At 43.2% G+C, this 23,459-nt stretch overlaps 3 protein-coding genes across 4 annotated transcripts; 2 read left to right on the top strand and 1 right to left on the bottom strand.

The window, feature by feature from the left end:
- Positions 1–8,910: 8,910 nt before the first annotated feature.
- Positions 8,911–15,015, bottom strand: LOC122618648 (glutamic acid-rich protein). The gene is made up of 8 exons (XM_043795229.1): positions 14,845–15,015; positions 14,275–14,590; positions 13,186–13,233; positions 11,796–12,229; positions 10,620–11,295; positions 10,233–10,556; positions 9,499–10,157; positions 8,911–9,438 (listed from the first exon to the last, which is right to left on the bottom strand). The coding sequence occupies exons 2-8, from the start codon at positions 14,569–14,571 to the stop codon at positions 9,120–9,122; spliced, it is 2,757 nt and encodes a 918-aa protein (XP_043651164.1). The 5' UTR covers positions 14,572–14,590; positions 14,845–15,015; the 3' UTR covers positions 8,911–9,119.
- A 350-nt stretch (positions 15,016–15,365) lies between these two features.
- LOC122618649 (85/88 kDa calcium-independent phospholipase A2) lies at positions 15,366–19,567 on the top strand. Of its 2 annotated transcripts, XM_043795230.1 has the most exons (8): positions 15,374–15,503; positions 15,844–15,981; positions 16,135–16,427; positions 16,482–16,781; positions 16,836–17,653; positions 17,709–18,349; positions 18,406–18,741; positions 18,803–19,567. In XM_043795230.1, the coding sequence occupies exons 2-8, from the start codon at positions 15,942–15,944 to the stop codon at positions 19,033–19,035; spliced, it is 2,661 nt and encodes an 886-aa protein (XP_043651165.1). In that variant the 5' UTR covers positions 15,374–15,503; positions 15,844–15,941; the 3' UTR covers positions 19,036–19,567. The 2 variants fall into 2 exon arrangements, with proteins under 2 accessions (XP_043651167.1, XP_043651165.1); XM_043795232.1 differs by lacking the exon at positions 15,844–15,981 and having other exon boundaries at positions 15,366–15,503.
- A 269-nt stretch (positions 19,568–19,836) lies between these two features.
- On the top strand, positions 19,837–22,219 carry LOC122616869 (BRCA1-associated RING domain protein 1). Its single transcript, XM_043792444.1, has 3 exons — positions 19,837–19,936; positions 19,999–21,390; positions 21,752–22,219. Exon 2 carries the CDS (start codon positions 20,225–20,227, stop codon positions 21,311–21,313), a length of 1,089 nt encoding a protein of 362 aa, XP_043648379.1. The 5' UTR covers positions 19,837–19,936; positions 19,999–20,224; the 3' UTR covers positions 21,314–21,390; positions 21,752–22,219.
- The last annotated feature ends 1,240 nt before the right edge of the window (positions 22,220–23,459 follow it).

Raw genomic sequence — 23,459 nt, 5'->3', positions numbered from 1 at the left:
TTTTTCTTTTTTAGTTTTTTAAGCCAGGAGCAAGAGCTCCGTTTTGGATGGCTTTTTTGGGGATCGAATTTAGTAGATCGCGCGCGCTGCTGCACGTTCAGCCAACGAATCTTTGGCGTTGTGCGGCCAACACTTGTATTTATAAATCCGGTGGCCAAAACAGACGAGTCTCGGCCGAGAGCCGAGCTTCGATCCCCGAGTTCCGAGCCCAAGCCAAAGCCACAATGGTTAGATCCAAAGACGACCTTTGCGGCTCGTCGTGCCAGCCAGGCACCAACACACAAAGAGAAAGGTCTGTCTGCGATCGCCTCTTTGCCTCGATTCTCCAGATGTACCGCCTCTACAGAGGGAAAAAGGTATTCATTAAGACTCAATAATGGGAGGTCCTAACTTCACTTTAACATACATTTTTGGATAAATGAATGAATAGAACTTACTTAAAGTTTCGTTAAAACTTTACTGCAAATTGGATTTTGTTTACCTTTTGCTAAAACTAAACCCTTTATATTTAAACTCTTTTATTAACACATGTTTCAAGTGACGATTTCTTCACCATAAATGAGTACGATTTTAAAGATTCTCGGTTATAAAAGGAAGTGTTTCTGGCAAAATTCATTTGAAATTACATCTAAAATGCCACATTTTTGCAGAAAAATTTTATTTTCTGCTTGCCGTCTGATTTTTAAATGCCTATTATTTCTGGGCTGAAGATTTAGACTGCAAGCAATTAAAAATGGCACAAAACTGTCATAGAAAATGTTTAAATGCAATGCCGAAAATGTCGAATATGTAATTTAATATCTTACAGCTCTTCCCTTTGTCTAGGTTATTTCGACTGAATAAAAATAATAGCATACATTTATTTTGGGCACCAGAATTTCAATGAAAACTGCCCCGAAAAAGGCAGAGTTTTTTCTCCGTGAACCTTCGCTTCCAGGGGGCCAATTGAACGTTGACGGCCCTGTCGGTGGCTAACCGCTAGTTAAGTTAAGGCTAATGGTACGTCCCGGGCATTTGCCTGCCGCCTGGAAGCGCCCTGAAAATGCTAACGTGACACTAAATTGGCCGTCCGCCCTCGCCGCCGAGGTGGAGACGGGAAAACACTGACTTGGTTCAGGGAGAGGGACATGGATATACTATATACTATATATCTGGCTGCCGGCCATGGCTATTTGGGCTGGTCGAGGCTAAAGGGCACTTTTGTTTTGGTTTAGTCTCTCTTTTGTCTTTAAACCTTTCTGTCTGCGTTTGTGTCTGTGTCTGTGCAAATTGGGCGCATTACTTTTAACAAGCGTTTTCGATTCGGATGCGAGACTCCTCCATTTGCGTTTCCATTTTCATTTGCATTAGCAATGCATATTTAATATGCCCAAGCCCAGTACGAGTGCTCACACCAGCGAGCTGAAAACAAAACTCCACCCCTTGCAGCGAGTTCGCTGCTTAAGTCTTTCGTTTGACATTTGCAATTGCCAAGGCACAGTGGGTAGAAAACGCGTTCTTGGTAGAAAGGTACGTAAGAATTTAAAAAAATGTAACAAATGAGTTTTAATTTTCATTGATTTATTAAATTTTAAAATATTTGAGTTTTATTTAAAAATAACCTAGGATAACATTTTTCATACATGGCCACTGAATTTCGGACCTCAATATACTTTGTATTTGTGCATATATATTATGATTTATTGTTAGTGTTAGTATCTACTTGTAGATACGTCCACTTGGTCAGTTGGAACATAACTTATGCTTCTTAAAGCATTAGCTTACTTCAGTAGTGATGCAAATTATACATGAATCTTAATATTCACAGATCTTTAAACATCTTCTCTCATTTCTAAGCGAATAAGTTCCCAAAAATGTCGAAATACCATTCAGCTTGGCCAAACTGTGCCCTTCTGTTTTTCGACGGATTGGGAATTAACATTTCAGCGCATGCGTGGGCAGCTACAGTTAGGAGTTAGAGTTAGAGTTAGGAGTTAGTGCTGCTGGCAGCATCACTTATTGCGAACTCCTGACTTCGACTGACGGACGGAGTCAAGTCGGTGGCCAATTTGGGCAATTGCAATTGCCGTGCTGGTTAATTGAGCCCGCTTACCTAATGCTATAATGCTAATGCCGGGCTATGGCCGACGATCGGGCTACGATTTTGGGCCTTTGCGTTGGTGGTGTCAAAGTTAACACGGTAGCTGTGAAATTTGGCGCTGGGGAAATCCGTGGAAATTGCCAACTGATGCAAGCCTGCCATTTCCTCATCCTTAGCAAATTGATTAGGACAGTTTGGCGGCAAAAGCTAACCAAATAAATAAGTTTATAATTAAGTGGAAGATTTGCGGGCAGCACCAGCAGATTTTGCTTCTTTTTTTTTCTCTCCCCCCATTTTGCGCAACTCTTGATCGAAGCAGCTCGTAGTTACTTATTATAAATTCTCCTACAGATCGCTGTTGTTGCTACTTTGTTCACATTGTCATTTGGCTGTCTGCGTGTTGCTTGTGAAATTGTTGCATTGCATGCGGCGGCAGCGGCAGCAGCAGCAGCAACATCACCAGACGACGATGCGATCTGCAGTGGCAACATCTTCTTTTCTTCAACTGCTATTTATTATTGTATTAGTTTCTACGCCACGGCTGTTTCTTCAGTTATTTTTCTTTATTTTTCCTTTTTTTTCTCTTTTAATTTCAAGTGCTTTTTGCTGTAGTTTTGTAGATTTTTTTCCGGCTGCTACAACCAGAAATGCAACAGTTTCTGCTCGAGTCCACTTAAATCAATGATGATCATGACGGCGATGACGATGATGATGTTAATGATGATGATGAGGCTGGCAGTTCACATTTTGGCATTTGCATTCAGCAATTCACATTTGCCGAGTATGCTAGATTTTCTGAGCCATACGACAGTTTTATGCTCCAAATTTTAAGTGTATCAATTTATCTGACGAAGACGGCGTCAACCTTAACATTTAGTCTATGCTTTTTGATATACTCGGACTGGAAACATTTACCAAGATCTTAATTGGCAACTTTTGACGGTTTCCTTTTTTTTGCCAGCGGTTTTCCACCGGATTGTTAATGAAAAGTGGTTTTACAATGAAATTGCACAATCGTGGCCAGCAATGACCTGCGAAGATAGCAAAACCAAGTCGAAAGAAAAATGTATCGTCGCATTTTGTGGCCACAATGAAACTCCAACTCCAGCTCCATATGACTGGGTGAATGTTGATGGCAGTGTACTGCGAATAAATAATGTGTAATTTACCAACGGCAAGTGACAATTAATGTGCCATTCGGCGAACTACTGTTATGCAGTAGTAACTCACTGACAAATGCCGCAAATGCTTCTCCGGATGGTTAACATTTTCGGTCACTCGGAACCGAGATGGCATTACCAATTATACCGATGTACAAATTAATTGGAGTTGGTCCACAATACGAGTAGATGTGGTCCAATGGTCGAGGTATTCTTGGTATCTTAAGACAGCTGCAGGAAAATCCTTCTTCTTGTTTGCTGCTTTATAGGAAGTAAAAACAAGCTGTTGAAGTGCAATTAAAACTAATGTGTTATGGCAACGAGCAACAAATAAGAATTGAATGGACTTTGATGGGATTGAGTGCATAAGAACTCGTACGAAACTCATTGTGAACTAGTCACATTTAAGTGCATTATTTTTACACAAATGTAATACAAAAGCTTAATGAGAAGACACGTTATTATTCTTCAAAATTGCCTATTTAGCTATTATTTAATACCCCTTACTCGTAGAGTAAAAGAGTATATTAGATTTGTTGAAAGGTAAGAACTCGACTATAGAGTTCTTCCTTACTGATGTACATACATATGTATACATTAAGTGCAAACACAAAAGCAGAAAAATAGAAAAGCAGAAAAATAGAAAAGCAGACTTTGGCAACACATATGACGTAATTACATAGTTATTTCGTAGACCAAGTTCCAACATAATAAGCTGATCTAGGATTATACCCAACTGGGCTCAAAGACAGAAAATCTCCAGCTGAGATAGCCTATCACCATCTGACTAATCCACATCACAGATTTCCATCTGCAGCGATTAATTACGTTTGCAAACCTGCAAAGCCGACTATAAACGTCACTGGTAGACAATTTATGAATCGTAAAACCCGGCCAAGCTAAAAGCGAAAAAGTGCATTCTAATTCATTTGAATACAATTAAAATGTTCCAAACGGTATGGCAAACGCTCGGGAAATTACTCAAGTGAAGGCCCCACATTTCGTGATCCCAACTGGCGACAATTCGTGTCCGTCCTTTGGCCAGAAAGTCCGGGATTGGCCGCCCAACTCCAATGGAGCGTGGCTGCAGCACAGAAAGAAATCTAGCTTAAGCTAACTTTGCCAAATATATATTTATACGCTTTGCCTAATATATAAAGAAATTAAAAAATATATTTAAAAATCTCCTGGAAGTGAAATGAGTTAGTAACGAGATCTAATGACAAAATGCAATCAAATCGATCATCGCGGATTTATTTGCATTTCTTGCAATGCACATGCACGACCATCGAAATCGTTTGCTAATGAGCTGCTCCAGGCAAAAGGAGCAGCCATCCGTGGATTACATGCCTCTGGATGTCGGATGGGGGAAACGGAATCTTTGGTTTTTGGCTGACTTTTGACTCGCATTGTTATATGATTTGCGTTGGTTTGCCTTTTCCTGGTTTTTAATTTTCGGTTTTGCGGCCACAAGTGTTTGCCATAATCGCCGCAAATACCTGGTCAGCGTTTAATGACGGGCCTAAGCACCCATGTAGATTTTCACCGTCATTTGGACCAAAACATATGGACTATGGATCGCACCAAGTCCATACATCAGCGATAATGCCCGCTCTGCTGGCGATGCAATAACTTAATGCCTTCCATTCACGCCAAGTCGGGCCAGATCCGATAATGAGTCGGGTTGCCTGCACAATTGATAGTGTGTGTATGTATGTATGTATGGACATAATGGCATCCGACAGCCGACCGACCTTGTCGTATTATTTATAGGCAATCTGGATGGCTGCCGGAGAAAGAAATGATTATTACGCACTAATCAGACGCTTTGGGTTATTGTTTATTTTTGATTTCTTAACGCCCCAAAACCATATTGCAGCATAAAATGCCGAGTTTTATGGATGAAATCGGGAAAGCGTTGCAGCCATCAGCAAAAACACAAAAAGTCGCGAATGAACAATGAATGAATGAATGAATGAGTGTCGAAAAAAAAATATATATATGTCCACCAAAGAAGTAAACAAGAAGCGCCGAGATTTTCCACACTACAAGTCGCAGGCAGCCAGCCGTGTAAACTTGTCGGCATTAGCTAATGCTAAGAGACCCCTGCCCCAAGATCCCCAAACCCCATGCCCCATGCCCCGATCCCCAAGACCCAATCCCCGAACTCCGATCTCTGATCCGCGATCTGCGATCTCCACAATGACTCCCCTGACACACCCGGATAACTTCATTTACATTTTGGGCGTGAGAAGAATGGCGGTGCAGAAACACAGAAGATCTGCCTCATCGGCTGGCTTAATTAGATTATAACTACTAGTGTTTGGTCCGTGTGGTATCTGCTCCCAGATTTGAATTGCGTGCCAAAGACGATGGTATTTATGCTTATGCGCTTTGATGGGTACTATGGGGGATTGCATAATTGGGGCGGGGCGGGAAACCACCATGCCCATCATCCATAAAGCGCACTCGCCATAAAGTGCATTTGCCTACTGTCCCAATTAGTTGGCTGGCCATGGTTAAGATAACTCTGGTTAACTCCGGCCACAAGCGAAGCAATTAACTTGTCTTGTGGTTTTCACAAAATAAAAGTGAAAAAACCGTGTGAGAAATGTTCACACATTTCAAGGGACTATCAGTGGTTCGGAAAAATCATGGAAAATTCTGTGGAAACCTTACAGCATTTAATGAACCTGTATTTAAAAGAAATCAATGCTTATAAATCAAACTTCATGTATCGGTCTTTAATAAAATCATAAAGTGGTTCAAATAAGTAAATATATGCGTTCATTCAAAAAAGGAAAAAACAATTTCTTATATTAGTTAATATGTCATATTATATACATACATATGTAATAAAGTTAATTAAAAATCTTTGTATGTTAAAACATAAACTGTCTAAGTTAATACAAAAAATAATGGGTATTAATAGGATATTCTTAGACAACCGAAAATGTAGGACAAACACAAATGCTAAAAACAATTTAAATTGTTAAAGTTGGTGAAATAAAATAAAGCGGCTAATGTGAGTGAAAACGTAAAGCTCTGTTGACAATATTGTAAATTTGGCTCGCTAATTTTTCACGAAATCCCAAGACAATGACAGATTGTAGATTACAAATGCCCACAATCAAATCATTACCAACATTTTTCTCTAATCTCCGCGCTTTTGTAAACGTATGCAAATTCCAGGCCTTTGAGTGCCAAGGTTTTTTACAAGAAAAAGCCGCCAGCAATAATCCCTTGGGGAATCCAAAGAAACCAAAAACAAACACACCATATTGTTAACGATGTGAAAACGTGTACAACACAAAGCATCTGTATTTGGCCAAAAAGCGGCAATTAGCCACGCACCCGCACACTGGCCATCCACCAAGATGAGATGGCCCTGGGCACCAAGTAGCTCCAAGTGGATCCAAAAAGATCTGAAAAAACATCCAGCGGCAATAGCGATCCAACTGACATTTCAATTCCAGTGCCAAACGATTGCATTTAACACAATTTATGAGTGGCGATTCGGCTACTGATTCTTGGAGTGGAGTCCCATCCGTGGAGTATATGTATATGTCCGAGCTCCGGTGCTGGCATTAACCGACTTGTGGGTCCCCGGCCCCCCGACGATGATAACTGGATTCGCTGGAGTCCCAGCGGCAAGCTCACCACCTTGGCATTTAATCCGCAACATGTGCAAAAAGTGCCCGAGCAACAGGAAGATGGCAGCCGTCGCAAAAAACGAAAATAAATGTATACCCTACACTTTAAAACTATAGAGGAAGGAAGGAACAGGCAGACTTGAGCACAAATATTAGAGCAAACATAGGTTAAATCTCTACCAAATCGATCAGAAAACTCATAAAACTGCTTGTTCCATCTTATCCTTTGAATTCAGAATTTTGGGCACCTAAGGAACCTATATATTTTTCAAAAACTCATTATATTTCGTGTATATGTATATACTTTATTTTGCAAAGATTCCCTTAAACGGAAGATATAACAACGAAAACTTGTTTACCAGCAGCCGTTACTAAATCCCAACTTTAAAACTCCTAAAAAATCTTTATTATATTTTTAATAACCAATAAAGTACCCATATTGATCATAAAATTGTTTACACTGCACTGACACCGTTGAAATTTCTTAATAGAAGCGCCGAAACCGCCGCAAAACAAAAAAAAATGGTAACTAAAAAGCAGCATGGAGTTGGAATCGCAAATTAAATGTTAATAGTAATACCCGGGCCACAATGGAATGGCGGCGCTTGGGACAAAAACCGGATTTGTGGCTGCCACAGACAGAACAATGTGCGCATAAATCTATCGTCAAAACATGAATGCAATTTAAGCAAACTGAATGAGCGATTGCCGGGGGATTGCCATCATCTCGGCGACCGGGTGAACAAAACCCGAAAACCTGCTGGCGCAGTGATCAATTCAAAACTTGACATTGTCTGACGGAGCACCCCAACTCAAAAGCTGTGAGGAAAGGAAGCTGGAGTGGATCGTTTCGGATCAGATCGGATCGTATCGTATCGTATCGGATGGGATGGAATCGGCGGAAGGTGAGAAAGGCCTACCGACGATATTAGCCGGCGATCACGCATATCAAGTGACAGATTGCATAACAGTTGAATACGAAGACGCCAGCAACCCATCTCCATCCACTTCCACATCTATATCCCCATCCCGATCCCCATCTTATGTGGCGCGTGGTGAAAGTTAATTTGGCAGAAATATGTAGAAAAATTATGAAATGTATTTTCCTTTCGGTTGCCACCGCACCGGCATTGTCTTGTGGCCAAATCAGCCGCCGAGTGGCAAGTAGCAAGTGGCAAGTATCAAGCGGAAACGGCAAACGGCAAACAGCACCTCTCATGCAGCCACTTGTGCCGCCCAATAGGTTAATAAATACATTTCGAATGGAGGCAGGAAGAGCTGACAGCAGCACGCCAATTGATACAAGCCTATAAACACGATTATTCCCTATCTCTTCTGTGTTATGGCAGTAACTCAAACAACCTTAATTTGGGATATCAATAATTAAGAAAACTGCATTCGCTGCACAACTATTGTTAAAGAAAGATTTAAGGACCAATAAACACCACTCATAAAGTACTCGTAGGCTTGGCAAATATAATAAGAAACAGTTACTAATGATACTATCTTCGCTTAACATTAATAGCTATTAGCCTCAAATTATCTGGTAACAAGTGATTACAGCCTAATGTTATTAGTCCAAAATTATTGTCTTTAAAGAAACATTTAAATCTCAGTTATTCACAACTTTATGACTGTGAGGTCTTGCAAATGTACAAATATACTTGTGAAAGTAAAACTGGACGTAAATACATCTTTGTTTGCTTGTGTGTTTTTCATATCCCCAGCCTTGTGATCCATGTCAGTGCCTTTTAATCTCATTTAACGCCGTTTCTCGTTTGTGTGTATCGCGGCTGACAATTACATGCGGGCACCTTGAAGGGGCCAACAAATTGGCGACCAACAGGCAGCATTTCTCTGCCATTGTTTGGACCAGGTCTGCCAGGTGGCCAGGCCGGAGTCTTGGCCGTTTTTAGAAAGGCCCAACTGGAAGCGCTCGATTGGCACGGCGAAAGGTACAAGAAAGGTACTCCACATGCACATGCGCCACCATATAAAGATAACACGCTGTTACAGGTTGGTTTTAGTTAGGTCTAGACATTTATTAAGCAGGCTGGGCTCGGTGGCCAGATGGCAAAGCAGCTCTGGTTGGGCATTAGTGAGTGCACGTATTTTGAGCACATGATAATTTAGTTATATATTTGAAATATGTTTGTAGCAACCCAATCACTGGGTTTGGTTATTGCTATTGCTATTACTAACATATTACTGTCGCTCGAGTGTCGCTCACTTGCTGTCGGCTGCCGCATTGTTGGCGGACTTGGTGGCAGCTTTAATGGCGGCCGCCGAAGTGCGCTTCACACTGACCAAGACATTGCGCTTCGTGGAAGCCGGACCAGGTTTGGCGGCTTTGGCAGTTGGTTTGGGCGTTACCTTCTTTGCCGGCTGCTTGGCGGCTGCAGCGGTGGTCTTGACCGTTGGTGTGGCTGGAGCGGCAACAGGCTTTTTCTCCGGTGACTTGGCCACCGGCGCGTTTTCCTTTGCAGCTCCCTCATCGGCATCGCCGTTAGCTTCCTCTTTGGCGTCTTTCGCCTTGTTTTTCTCGCTGCAAGTGAATACGTATTACATAACATGCTCATGATTGCTTCATCGCTGCATCACATACCTTTCAATGTCAATGTTAAGCACAGACTCGTCCTCTTCATCCTCCTCATCTTCTTCCTGTCCCAATGGCTCTACTTCTGCCAGGAGGTCACCCAGATCCTTGTCCACCTCCTCCCACAATTTTTTATCATGGGTCCCATTACCATCTTCTCCTTCTTCTTCTCCATCACCATCATCATAGTCTTCGTCCTCATCCTCGTTTAACTTGCCATCGATGTCCTCATCGCCATCTGCATCATCATCTCCGGTCTTTTTGTCATCATCGTGGTCTTCCTCATCGCCCTCCTCCGTCTTGTTCTTCTTCTCGGTCTCCTCCTTGTTGCGCAGGAAAGCCTTCACATGGGAATGCTGCATGCAATGCTTCTTGGTGTAGTCCTCTAGTGACACATCATCAGCCTTGCCGGAATAGTGGTTGCACAACTCGCAGTAGAAGGCCTCAATGATCTTGATATAGTCCGGGCCAATCAGAGCGCGTTTGCGAATCTCCTCATCCTCGCTTTTCAGAGCGGCTTCCGCCTCGGTCACCATGGCATCTACATCGGCGTCGATCATGTCCACATCGATCTCGCCCACGGAGTCAACAGTGTGGAATTTATTCAAATCAATCTCACGCTCATCCACGCTATCATCCGATCCAGATTCATCGTTGCGGGCCTTGTTCTGCAAACAAACAGTAACATATTAATCATTTATAGCTTTTACAAATCAAGATGATCCTATATGACTGAGACTCACCCTAATGTGCTCCAGGGAGCAGCGGTGGTTCTCGTAGAGCATGGCATTCTTGAAGGCCAGGTGGCACGAGCCGCAGTAGGGCATCAAGAACTTCTTAATGGTCTTGTGGTGCTCGGAGGCCTGATGAAGATTCTTGGGCTGGCGGTAGGCCAAGCGGCAGAGACGGCAGTAGCGCGACTCGTGCTCCTCCTTGCTATTCTCCTCGATCTCGCGCTGAGTGGTGCGCTGACGAGCACGCATACGCTGCAGGTCAGCTCGCTGGTTGAGGGCCACCTGGCGCATGGAGTTCTTGTGGGAGCGAGAGTTCAGATGGTAGTTGTACTCCTGCGGATCAATGAGGAAACATTGTTAATCAAATATCTCAAGGCTCCTGTAAAAATAACATACCTTAAATGTAACACACTTGATGCGGCAATGGGGGCAAATGAGTTTGATGAAGCTGCGCTTGCGATTGTTGTGGTCCTCATCCCGATGACGGGAGCTACGTCGCTCCTTGCTGCGATCATCGTCCGAATCTTCCTCGTCTTTGTCCTTGCGCGACGTGCGCTCCTTCTTGGTGGACGATGACTTCTTGGACTTGGAGTCCTTTGAGTCGTCTTTGTCCTTCTTCTTACCTGACTTCTCGACCGATGACTTGGCCTTTTCGTCCGATTTGTCACCATCGCCGTCCTCACCTTCGCCCTTCACCTTGACATCCTCGTCATCGGAGGCGTCATCGGCCTTGGCGATCTTGGGATCGGACTCATTTAGGTCCTTATCATCGTCGTCATCGCCATCACCGTGCTCATCATCATCATCGTTACCTTCGGCATCGCTCTTGTCCTCGTTGTTGGCCGACTTGCTGCGTTTTTTACCCGGCGAAGACTTCTTGCTCTTCTCGTCCTTCTCATCATCGTCTTCTTCATCGTCATCGTCGTCGTCATCGTCGGAGTCATCGCCTCCATCGGCGTCCTTGTCCTTGCCTTTCTTCTTCTTGCTTTTCTCAGCATCTCCGCCGTCCTTGTCCTCATTGCCGCTGGAATCGTCGCTGGAATTCCCGCCCTGGCGTTGTCGTCGCAACGAGCTACATTTGGGTGGAATGAATTCGAATGTGAAGTCATGTCAGGGTGGCAGGATGTTTTTTTTTGTTTGGTGGAAGGCAAGTTCGAAATTTGGTGTTTTTTTTTATAAGTACATAAGATCAAGCTGGGTGGCAAACTAACAAAATACGTTCTTGTCATGAAGTGTAGGGTGTCTTTTTTTATCGGTACATTTCAATTCGTTCTACTTAGTAACACAACAATATACACATGGATAGTATTTGAGCTACGAAGAATGGAGTTTCTCTGGAGGCCGCTTGGTTAATCTGGCACCAAGTGCTCTCCTCCTCCGCATTCGCATTCAGGTTTTAGATTCCTTGCTGAATCTCACAGTTCACATTATTATCTCAATATCACAGATTGCATTCATAGTTCTTTGCATCCTCAATTGGTACACAATAGCGTAACTCTGAATTTTGTATATTCATTTGGGTTTTGATTTAACTTTTGATTTTTTTTTTTTTTGTATGTTTGGTCTATTTACCTTTTCAGCTGCTGAATCTTGAGCAGGCGAGCCCGGTCTTTCTGCTGCGCATAGAGCAGCTGGCGGCGCATGGTGCGCAGGTCATTCGACTCGTTGACCCTGGTGCGCACAACGCGCATTCCTCCCACCCGCATCCCAGTGCGCATCATGCCGCCCCTCATCGACATTGTGCCGCGGGGTCGGGATATATAGTTGGTGCCGGCCACGCTACGCATCATCCGCTTCGGCGGACCCATCGATCCGTCCCGCTGGTGCCGGCTTCCACTGGTGGAATCATCGCGTGGGCGGTAGGAGCTCGAGCTCCCGCCGTTATTACCACCACCGCCGCCAGTGCTGCTACGCTGATGATAGTTCGAGGACGAGGAGCCAATGTTCTGCGACGAGGACGAGGGTCGATCGCTGCGATCATTCGACGAGGACGTACGACGGTAATCCTATTGACGATTGATGAGTAGGAAGTTGTGTAGGAGCTTGGTTTTGGTTGATTTGGTTTTGATTTTTGTATCAAATATCAAATATAGGTGGTAGATTTATATTTATATAAAACATATATAGACTTGTTGAATGAAAATAATTGCTATATAGCTACAGACTGATATTGATTCTGATTCTGATCTGATCGGATTGGTTGTGGGTTATTTAGTTCGCAATTGGCTGTTATTATTCTTATTATTATTATTATTATTTCCTGCAGCGTGTTTTGTGTGTGGTAGCATGATGGAGAAAACTTATACGCTTATAGCTTAGCTACATAGATTTGAATCGATATTATTATAATGCGTATGCGGATGTACACACTGATAGATTTCTATTTGCTCTGCTCGGATTGCTAACCATTGACCATTGATATTCGACAATCGGTATGGGGAAAAATTTGACAGCTGTTGGTACGGTACAAGGCATACAAGATATACAAGAGTTTACAGATCAAAATCGCTTCAATCGCTTCAACAGCTCTCTACAGAAGTTTTTGCTCTCTCATAGTATATGTATAGACGTGGATCAGTTCAGGTCGGATCGGATTGGATCATATCGATCGATTGATCGGTCGCTGGCAAAATCATTATCTATATGGTGCCGCGCCGCTGACGATGCTATGGACAATACACAGATTTATATAGATTTATATGGTCAGACGGTGCTCCAAAGTGCTTGTCTGGCAACTTTGAGTCCGCGCGCTGTTTGCTCATTTGGGACATTATATGCTTTAACGCTCGATAGGCTCAACTCAGTCCCGCGTTTAAGCTTCACAAACAGTGCTATAAATATTTGGAAAGTCATTAACATTACACAGTACATGGCGATTGGCTTAATGCATAATTAATATGTAGACCTTTGGTTATATAGCGTGCTTGGAATAGCATTTCAAATGGGGCAAAGTATAACTTACGTCTTGACGCGGGCGTTTGCGATCATCGCTGCGGTCGCGAGATGAGTCCTAGAAACACAGAACATAAAAATAGATTGCATTATTAATATATATATATAGATGGATTTGGGTAATACATCACTCATTTACTACAAGTCCGACAGACTTTTTAATAATATAAATCATCTTCACGTGTAAGTGTATAATATCGTACATACACCGTAAGAAAAGTGGCAGCTGTTGCTATCTTAATTGATTAAAATGGGTAAGAACCTTAAATTTATTCAATACTCTAACATCGTATAGCATAGAAGAAAAACAAATTGAAGACTGCTGAATATATGCAAGCGTATTTGTCGCTGAGAAATATTTAATTTACCTCATCTGTGTATTTCAAATACTATAATCATTCTTATCTATTTTCTCCGCAAAAATAAGTGTGCCGTTTAGTGCGCACCTGTTTATAGAATGTATGTTTTTAAGGTTAAATCTAATATATATATTGAATAGTTTTTCATTTTGTTTTGCATATTGAGAAGAGGTTTTTCAATTAGAAGGGACGTCAACGAGATTAAATTTTTTTTCTGTCAGATGTATAATTAGAAAGGCAAAAATTCGGTTGGAAATGATAAGTGGTCATTTAAAGAGCAATACACTTGAAGCCTAGAAACTTCCGTTTCCCAGCATGACCAATCGTTATTATCAATTACAAAAATTGATTGTAAAATGTTCTTATCTTTGATTTCTCGCATGCATTGCCCTTCGTCTTTAGTCGATTTTCAGTGTATTAATCATAGATAGTATGCCAAAAATCTTTCCATATGAAGACGTTTCTTATCTCCTTTATGAGATAAAAGAGGCTAACTGCTCATCATTGCAAAAAACTTACAGCAAGATAAATGCATATCAAAATCTCTTATCGGGATGCCTTCCTTATAAGATACACAATGTAGAAAAGCAAAAGTAATGGTCTAACTATTATAGATTCAATTTCTTCTCTATCATAATTAAAATGCAGACCAAAACCATATTTCTTAAGCTTTTGTCGTAGTTATTGACTGATTCACATGATGGTTTCTTATAGGTTAGTTGCAGGGTGCTCCAACTTACGTAGCTGCGCTTGTGGCTCGAGGAACTGGACTCGTAGCGTCCGCTGCTCGAGTTGTGGTGGGTGAACTTGTCCCGACTCCGGTTGTCGTAGTGGCTGTTGCCTCCTCCGCCGCCGCTGTTATTGTTGTTGTTGTAGCGATTGTTGTTGTTGTGATAGTTATTCTCATACCGCCCATTATTGGGTCGGTAGTTGCCCTGGGTGCGAGTATTAACGTAATTGCTGGAGTTGCGATTATTGTAGTAGCCACCGCGAGTGGTGCCCCCACCACGTGGAATGAATCCTCCGCGTCCGCGCATCTCTATTCCCAATTTGTTCCTGTTTAAAGCACAAGGAAATATTGTAAGATTGCAATGAAAAGATTACAAAATTCGATCCGCATGGTGGAGTATATATGTATGTGCGCGAAAAAAAAGCCAAACAGATCTTTCAGCGCAGCACCCCTTAAATTTTTTTTCATGGATAATCTTTTCGCCGCCGGTGGCGTCGCTCACTTTGGGGAAAAAATCGATTTTCTGCCGGCCCGAGCATATTTTTTGCGGTTTTACTGCATCTTGATTTACGTCACTTACCTTTGTTCTAACACCGTGCACGGGTGGGTAAAAGTGAGCGCTACTTTTGTGTCTGTTTCTCAGCTTTAACTGCACGTTAAATTTCTGATTTTCTGCCTTTTCTATCAGCGACCTTTTTCGCTTGAAACAATTTTTATCTAGCAATGGCGAACGATGTGCAGTGTGACCGTGATGTGAGTGACGCTTAGGTATCGATGCCTTAGACTTATGTATATCGATTGTTTTACAGTAAGTGAAAAATGTGGCAATGCAACTTACTAAGCGAACAGCACTTAAGTATGACCTTGAAAATCAAAGTGCAGACAACCGTTATAGGGAAATAAATCATCATACTCTTTGGTCAAATAGATTCGATGGATATTTTCAATTGGATTTCTACGTTAGATTTTCATTAAAGAAAGTTTAAGTTTGTTATATTAGCTAACTGTCTACATAACCAAAACTATTTGGAAAGTCCGAACTAAAGCGGTTTTGAACTTGGCTAAATAGGCACGACACATCGTACAGTGCACTACCATCACTGACTAACGGTGACATCGCTAATAAAGCTGCAAAAAATACAGCTCAGTTGTTATTTTCGATAGCTGGAATTTGAAAGTGCTTTATACTGGGATTGTGCGATAAGGAAGCCTAAAAGCAGAGCAGTAAAATGTTCAATGGTTAGCTAATACTGTTACCTATCAAAATAACCACAAACTGTGTGTGGACATATGGCTTTTGCCAAATTACGCATTCATTTATCACGCCATATTTTTCGTAACTGACCCACAGAACAGTAACCCTTTTATGACAGTCACTATTGACTACGCTGGGCAGCAGAAAAGTGGAAAAGCCTGGAAAATGGGGCCGCATTACTGCAATGACGCGCTATCGCATGATCTGTTCCCTTCCCATTGGCCACAGATGTGTACTATTGATTTCTTGGCAGCCCATCGAACCACTCGCTCATCCTCACCAACACGCGTGTAACTAACAAACTGGCCATTATTTTTCTGTCAGGTTCACCGCATCCACATTAGCCAGCTCATCCGTTCTGTTTGGCCAAGTTCAAAGTACACATTCAGCATCCGCAGCAGCAAATTCCACACCCTTGAGTCATGTCGTGGATTGGCTTTGGAGCCCTTGCCTCCGGTTTTGGTACTTCCCCCTTTTCAATCACTACCACTCTTCCTGTACATGTTCATGTCGTTTCGCCATTCAGTAGACTAGTTGAGAATGTGTTAATGTGTCTTATGACCAACGCCGTTGCCTTATCTAATGACAATGCCTTTCTATATTTTACAACTACAGTTCTACAGCGCCTGCTGGGTGGCGATCAGCCGGCCAATAAGGTCTTGGAGATCAAGAGTGAATCGCTGGGAACACTTCAAGTCCTGGCCCGCGATGACGCCATGGTCCTCTTTGCACCGCCCTACAACAGCAATGACAAGCGAGCCGTCTATGAGATCATTTTGCAGCGACCCACCTCGGACTCCAATACCACATCCTTTAGTCTGTACCGGTCGCCGGTGCAGCAGGAAGCCGAGGAACGCTTCAATGCCTTCCTGCAAAGGCTGCCCGTCTTCGTCAGCATTGTCAAAGAGGTACTACAGAGGAATACAAATCAATGCGACTGTCTTTAACCATTTATTTTTCAGTACTATAATGTAAATGGACTGCAGAAAGCTTGCGACGCCTTGGCGGATAATCCCTCCTGGACGCTGTCCCATTTGATTGCCTACTTCAATCTGGTGGACTACATCAGCAATCCGAAGATGCTCCAGTGCGTGGACCAAGCAGATGCCACCACACTAATGTCGCCTTTTCAGTTGGCCATTAAACAAGGTCACATGGAGATGGTGAAGGTTCTGCTGCCGCTGAGCAAGTTGGAACACTTGGATATTAACAGCAACTCGGTGTTTCACTACGCAGCCAGCACCTCCAAAGAGATAATTAATGTAAGCCAGCAATCCGTATATAGGTTAAACAAATTTCAAACTTTATTTTCCCAGCTTATCACGGATAAAAGCACGGTAAATCTGAATCATCTCAACTCCGATGGTTACACACCTCTTCATGTCGCCTGCCTCGCCGACAAGCCAGAGAATGTAAAGGCACTGCTGCTGGCTGGGGCCAATGTCAATCTCAATGCCAAGGACATCCGCAAAGTGTACAAGACATCCGCACCCACCACAGTGTCCACATTTCTGCGCACCAATGTAAGCAAGCTGTACACACAAGACATGAAATATGGCGGCACTCCTCTGCACTGGTGTTCATCCCGTGAAACCCTGCATGCCCTCATCATGGAGGGTTGTGATGTCAACGCCACGAACTTTGATGGACGGACAGCTCTGCATGTGATGGTGGCCAGGAATCGCTTTGAGTGCGTTGTCACCCTACTGGCCCACGATGCGGAGATTGATGTGCTGGACAAGGACGGAAATGCAGCTTTGCACATTGCCATTGAAAAGAAACTGGTGCCGATAGTCCAGTGTCTCGTGGTCTTTGGGTGTGACATCAATCTGAAGAACAAGGATGGCAAGACCCCACGGCACATGGTTGGCAATGATGCTAGTGGCAATAAGGAAGATGAAATCCTCTACATCCTGCACTCTGTGGGGGCCAAGCGCTGCAAGGAGACTGGCTCGAAGTGCCCGCCAGGCTGCAATGCCAAAGGCACGTACAACGGCATACCGCCAGAGGCACCGGAATCCGTGGAGCAGCGTGAGCATATAGAAAACATGCTGGCCACCACCAGTCGACAAGTGATGGGTGGTTTTCTGAACGCAGCGGCCAATGGAATACTAGAGAAGCAGCAGCCGGCACAGTATGGAAATATTTTAATCTTAAAATACAATTAAAATAGTCTCTTCTTATTCTAGAAAACCAGTCGTGGTCGATACTGAGAAAGAATTAAAAGGCCAGAGTATAATGGATGCCTTGCTTGGCATGTTTACCACCAAAGTGAATGCGGACGAGATGAAGAAGGACAACTCTTCGGATAGTTTGGCCAGTGGCTCCGCAAAATCAGCTGTCTCCAGTCCGGAGCAGCTCCCTTCACCCACCTCGCCTATTGCCGCTGAAATTGGCGATAAGCCCTACGGACGCGGACGTTTGCTCTGTCTGGATGGTGGTGGCATTCGTGGTCTAGTCCTAGTGCAGATGCTACTCGAAATAGAAAAGCTGTCGCGCACTCCTATTATCCACATGTTCGATTGGATCGCCGGTACCAGTACTGGAGGAATACTCGCTTTGGCACTGGGTTGCGGCAAGACGATGCGTCAGTGCATGGGGCTCTACTTGCGCATGAAGGAGCAGTGTTTTGTGGGCTCACGGCCCTACAACAGCGAGTTCTTCGAGTCAATTTTGAAGGACAATCTGGGCGAGTTTAACGTCATGACGGATATTAAGCACCCGAAGATCATGGTCACCGGTGTAATGGCGGATCGCAAGCCGGTCGATCTACATCTATTCCGCAACTATACTAGTGCCAGTGACATTTTGGGCATTGTGACTTCCATAAGTAAGTGAGATAAACCAATTGATCGAGAAAGTTCACCAATTAGTTTATGCTTTTAGACAACCGAAGAATTCCTCCCCCGCCGCCACAGGAACAATTGGTTTGGCGTGCTGCTCGGGCTACCGGTGCTGCGCCCTCCTATTTCCGCGCCTTTGGTCGCTTTCTGGACGGCGGCTTGATTGCCAACAACCCGACGCTGGACGCCATGACCGAGATTCACGAGTACAATATGGCCTTGCGCAGTTCTGGACGCGAAGCAGAGGCCATTCCAGTATCCGTGGTGATGTCGCTGGGCACGGGACATATTCCGGTGACTGAACTGAAGGACATTGATGTCTTCCGACCTGAGAGCATTTGGGATACGGCCAAACTGGCCTACGGAATCTCGACCATTGGTGAGGCACCTCATTTAATAGTTAGTGTGTGCTCTTTTACTCATATTTGTATGCTTGCTAGGCAATCTGCTGGTGGACCAGGCCACCTGCTCCGATGGAAGAGTGGTGGACAGAGCTCGCGCCTGGTGCAGCACCATTGGCATACCATACTTCAGGTTCAATCCTCAGCTTAGCGAGGACATCGCCATGGACGAAAAGGACGACCAAAAACTGATCAACATGCTGTGGCATACTAAGGCGTATATGCACGCCAATCGGAATAAGATCATCGAGATGATCAATTTCCTAAAATAGCATGCAAGACGGATTTAGACCGCATTTGCTGTAGAGATCCCTTTCGCGAGGGATCCTTTCGATTCATGTCTGTGTACTTTAGACTCGTTTCACCTTCTTCGTTTTTTATTAAGCACCTTTTCTGCGGTCTAAATCAGCTCTCCCGCTGAGACTTCCACTCTCAATTACACCGAAATCCTCCCACCACCTGGTTTCAAAACAGAATCTGTATATTTCCTAACCCAAACTTATTATCCCTGATTTTTCCACTTCCGAGGCTTTATCTCCAGAATTACCAAACGAAATACGCTTTGTATATTGTGTTATTGGACTTAAGAAGGTACCATATAATCATATTAATTTCGAAAATCTTTTATTTTGTGTATTATAATCGGCCATCGATGTATTGTACGTAACCCTCCAGTTGATTTCAGAATTGAATCTTTTAATGGATGATAACTAACATTCCGTGCCGCTTTGTTAGAAAATGAATATGTGTATGTAGTACGTCGAGCACGAATTTTGAATAAAACTTTTTAAGTGTTTAAACCAGTTTTTAATTAATTCTTATTAAAATAGAAGGTGCGGTTGAAGGTTAATCAATTAATTGGATCTAGAAGTGGTTTACGTTAAGAACTCTGGAATTATTAAAGCTGAAGACAATATTTATATTTTATTGAAAATGAAACTAAAAATATATATAAAACTAATAAAATAATTTATTTATATTGAAAATAATTATATATTTAAAAACTTTGTCTACCAGGGCTGAATGTTCGCGATAGTGTCCTCGCAAGAAGTTCCGGCCTGCCAATCGATATCTAGCACACTACACATATCGATAGGCCAAAACAAATACAAACAATACAGACGACCCAAGAATTTTTGCTCTTCGCCCCAACTTATAAAAATCCGAAAACAAGTGAGTCAAAGTGTTTCAAAATGATGACTACAGGAGTAATATATGAAGATAAACATTTGCAGATTAGGATAAATACACTCAGGGACGGCAGGGTCACACCAATAACGGGTGGTCAGAGTGACCAAAGTGGGCAGGAAAAGAAGCAAAAATAAACAAACAATACAGACAGGAAAATAAGCAGCGCGTGCCTGGGAATAGTTTTTCGCCGCTGGCCCGAACACTGGAATCAGGACCACAGACGCACTGCATCGCGGGCAACGGGGGACGCAATTCGATTGAGTGCGAGCAATGGCTGCGGCCACCAACAGCGATTCCTCCGGCGTGGAGGCGGCCAAGGAGGAGGTGGAGATGTCGATGCCGCCATCGCCCATGTCGATGGCCATGGTACTGGCCAAATCGACGCCGATGCCTATGCCCACCAGCGCCTCCAAGGGGATCATGATAACGCCGCCACCGCCGGCAATGCCGCCCACGCCCACTTCGTCGCCCAACACACACGGCGAGTGGCCGCATATGAACATCAACCTCAACCTGAACCTTAACCTGAACATGAGTTCAAACCCCAGCACGAATGCATCATTCCAGCTGAGCAGAGATCGGGGCGAGCACTTTGCCCTGCCGCACCTGCCGCCCCTGCCGCTGAATCCTAATGCCCCCAATGCCGAGTATCTGCCCAGCCTGATTCATCCGAGCACCTTACCGTCGGGCAGCAAAAGCTTCAAGATGCGGCCGCGAATGCAGCGGCTTAAGCACTCCTACAGCTACAACAACATAATCGTCCAGTCAAATGGCCGCAAACTGCGCACCGCCGCCTCCACCTGCAACATCGAGCTGCTCAACCGTATTCTCGAGGGTGGGGCCAATCCGAATGCCGCCGACGAGTACAATCGTAGTCCCCTGCATCTGGCCGCCTGTCGTGGCTACATACCCATTGTCCAGCAGCTTCTGAAGTACGGAGCCAACCCAAATGTAGTCGACTCGCTGGGGAACACCCCACTCCATCTGGCTGTGATCTCGGCCAGCTCCAATAACTTCAATGTTGTTGTGGGTGTGCTGCTCCAGGGTGGTGCAAGTGTTCACATGTACGACCGCAGCAACAAGTCACCCCTGGAGCTGGCTGAGGCCAAGCTAAGATTGCTGCGTAATCGGTATGATCACCCCACGCCGGAGACGGCCAAAATCCTCGAGGACATGTGCATGCTGACCACGCTCATCTTGCGCTACATGGTGAAGCAGCAGCGCGAGCTGGAGGATCTGTCGGCGCTGGAGAAGCGACTGCAAAACCTGAGCACCAGCGACGACCAAGAACAGGTCGTTTCCCAGACCGCCGATGAGCTGCTTGCCAGCGTTGAGCGGCTATCTATCAACAACAAGTAGACAAGGGACGTAAGCTGGACGCCAGGGTAACCCATCCGCAGGCGGGTCCAAATTGCGTTCGATGAGTTGAGAAAAAAGTAAGTATGATAACCAAATAGAATACAGATATGTAAAACACAAACACATTATGATACAAATAACGAAGTCTAAAGTTGTGGGTTCAAAAACGTTATCTATAAAGCATGTGACGTCGTATGTGTCATTCAGCAAAGCATTTGTGATCTTAGTCACTCGCAAGATATGCAGGGGTGTTTTTCTTTTCTTTACAAGTTTGTAACGCTGTAAACTTACACCCGATAATGTTTATCTAACTTGTTAAAGAAAAGTAGTGTCATGATAACAGAGACTACCTCAAATATATGACAGATGGTTTAGAATAAAGCCCTTAATATTTTTTCAGATACCAAATGCTAATCAATTGTTTTCTTTTCGTTTCAGTTTGTTTATCGTTTCCTAATTTGGCTGCCGTTGAGCTGGAGTTGGCATCGTGACAAGCAGCTGGAGGAGAATGAGGTCCTGCTCCTGATCCTAATCCCACAAAGCTGCCAAATGCGACCAACGCTCTCAAACACACAAGCACACACACACCCACACACACAAAAGAAAACACACATTGTTTTATGCGATCTTTTTATTAAGTATTTCATTTAAGGCTTATTGTTTACGCAAACAATCAACAAACATGATTAAATTTTAAGCTTTACGTTTAGCGCGCCAAAAAAAAAAAGAAATCAAGTTATGTAATAATGATGCAAACGCAACTCAAGAGGACACCTAACAATTTGCTACATTACATTTAACTAAATGACTACATTACTTGGAAATCGTTAAGTGTCTATTGTATACTATAACAAAAAAAAACCATATGCGTGTAAACACTCTCTGAACAATAAACGAAAAACCAAACGGCCATTTGACTTAATCCGCAGATCAAGCCGAAATCTGTAACTAAAAAACTGAGAGGACTTCTGAGTAAATCTGGTTAATGGTGATCATTTGTGGTAAGAATCTGACAACTCATAAAATAAACAAGGAAAATGAAACTGAAGGTATACATATGTACATGGTTCAACCTCATTTTGACATATATTATTAATAAACGTGACAATGCTTTCTGATATACTAATTGCCCCTGATTGGTATACATTTTAAAATCCATAAATTCAATAAGAAATCTGAGCTTGAAAGCCATCTATAAATCTATTTAACAGCTTTTTCCTCTTTGCATTCAAATGTATTTAAATTGCGATTAGGAAAACCCACGTCAGGTCTTTTATGAGTATTTATGTGTAAACTTCACATTAACATGAGGTGGATAAGAAAAACTAAATGTTTAAATGCCTTGTCCGCGGCGAAAATAGTAAACAAAGTTTACGAACCCATATTGACATCAAAAGCAAGTTAATACAAAATAAATGTTGTAAATTAGGGAGATCAAGAAACCCGGTCCAAATGGGTTTTTCATTCATAACGAAATAATAACGGAAGCTAGACAAATGACTAAAACACTTTTCCGGACGTAAATACATGAAAATGTGGAAGGGGTGGGGTTTATAAACAGGCCCGAAAACCTGAAACCGAAACTCGTAAACCCATTCATACGCATGGAACTGCCACAAAATACTATTTTTATAACATCTGCACCTAGCTCCAAATTTCGTGGGAGGAGTAAATGGAAGGGGAGGAGGAGGAGGGATCGAGTGGACAGCTGGAATAGGAAAATAGAAGAAAAACCGTGTCGCCTCTTCTTCCCACGTTGGTTACGTTTCGTTGAGCGAAATGATCAACATATTCAAATTGTCGTTACGCACGCTACACAGAAAATAGCAGTCTGAACATTCTTAACAAATATTATGCAATATTAGAAAACATCTAATAAAGGTAAATGTTCTTTTTTTTTTACTACCCTTGAAAAAGGGAATTACATATTATTTAAAATGAGTTAGAAAATAGATAATAGAAAATAATATAATTACAGGCAAATATATAGTCAATCCTTGACTTCACACTATTAGTTTGAACTAAATGACTTAGACAGTACGAAATTTTGTTCAGTGCAGTTGGAGTGACTAGATCAAATGCAGGGCATACGGAAACAATGAAACCTAGCCGAGCAACCCGAAATGTTGACCCGACCACTTCCACT

The sequence above is a fragment of the Drosophila teissieri genome, chromosome 3L (assembly GCF_016746235.2).
Source record: "Drosophila teissieri strain GT53w chromosome 3L, Prin_Dtei_1.1, whole genome shotgun sequence".
Lineage (NCBI taxonomy): Eukaryota > Metazoa > Arthropoda > Insecta > Diptera > Drosophilidae > Drosophila > Drosophila teissieri.
The sequence above is the reverse complement of the archived record's forward strand: the minus strand, read 5'-3'. Positions and strand labels throughout refer to the sequence as shown.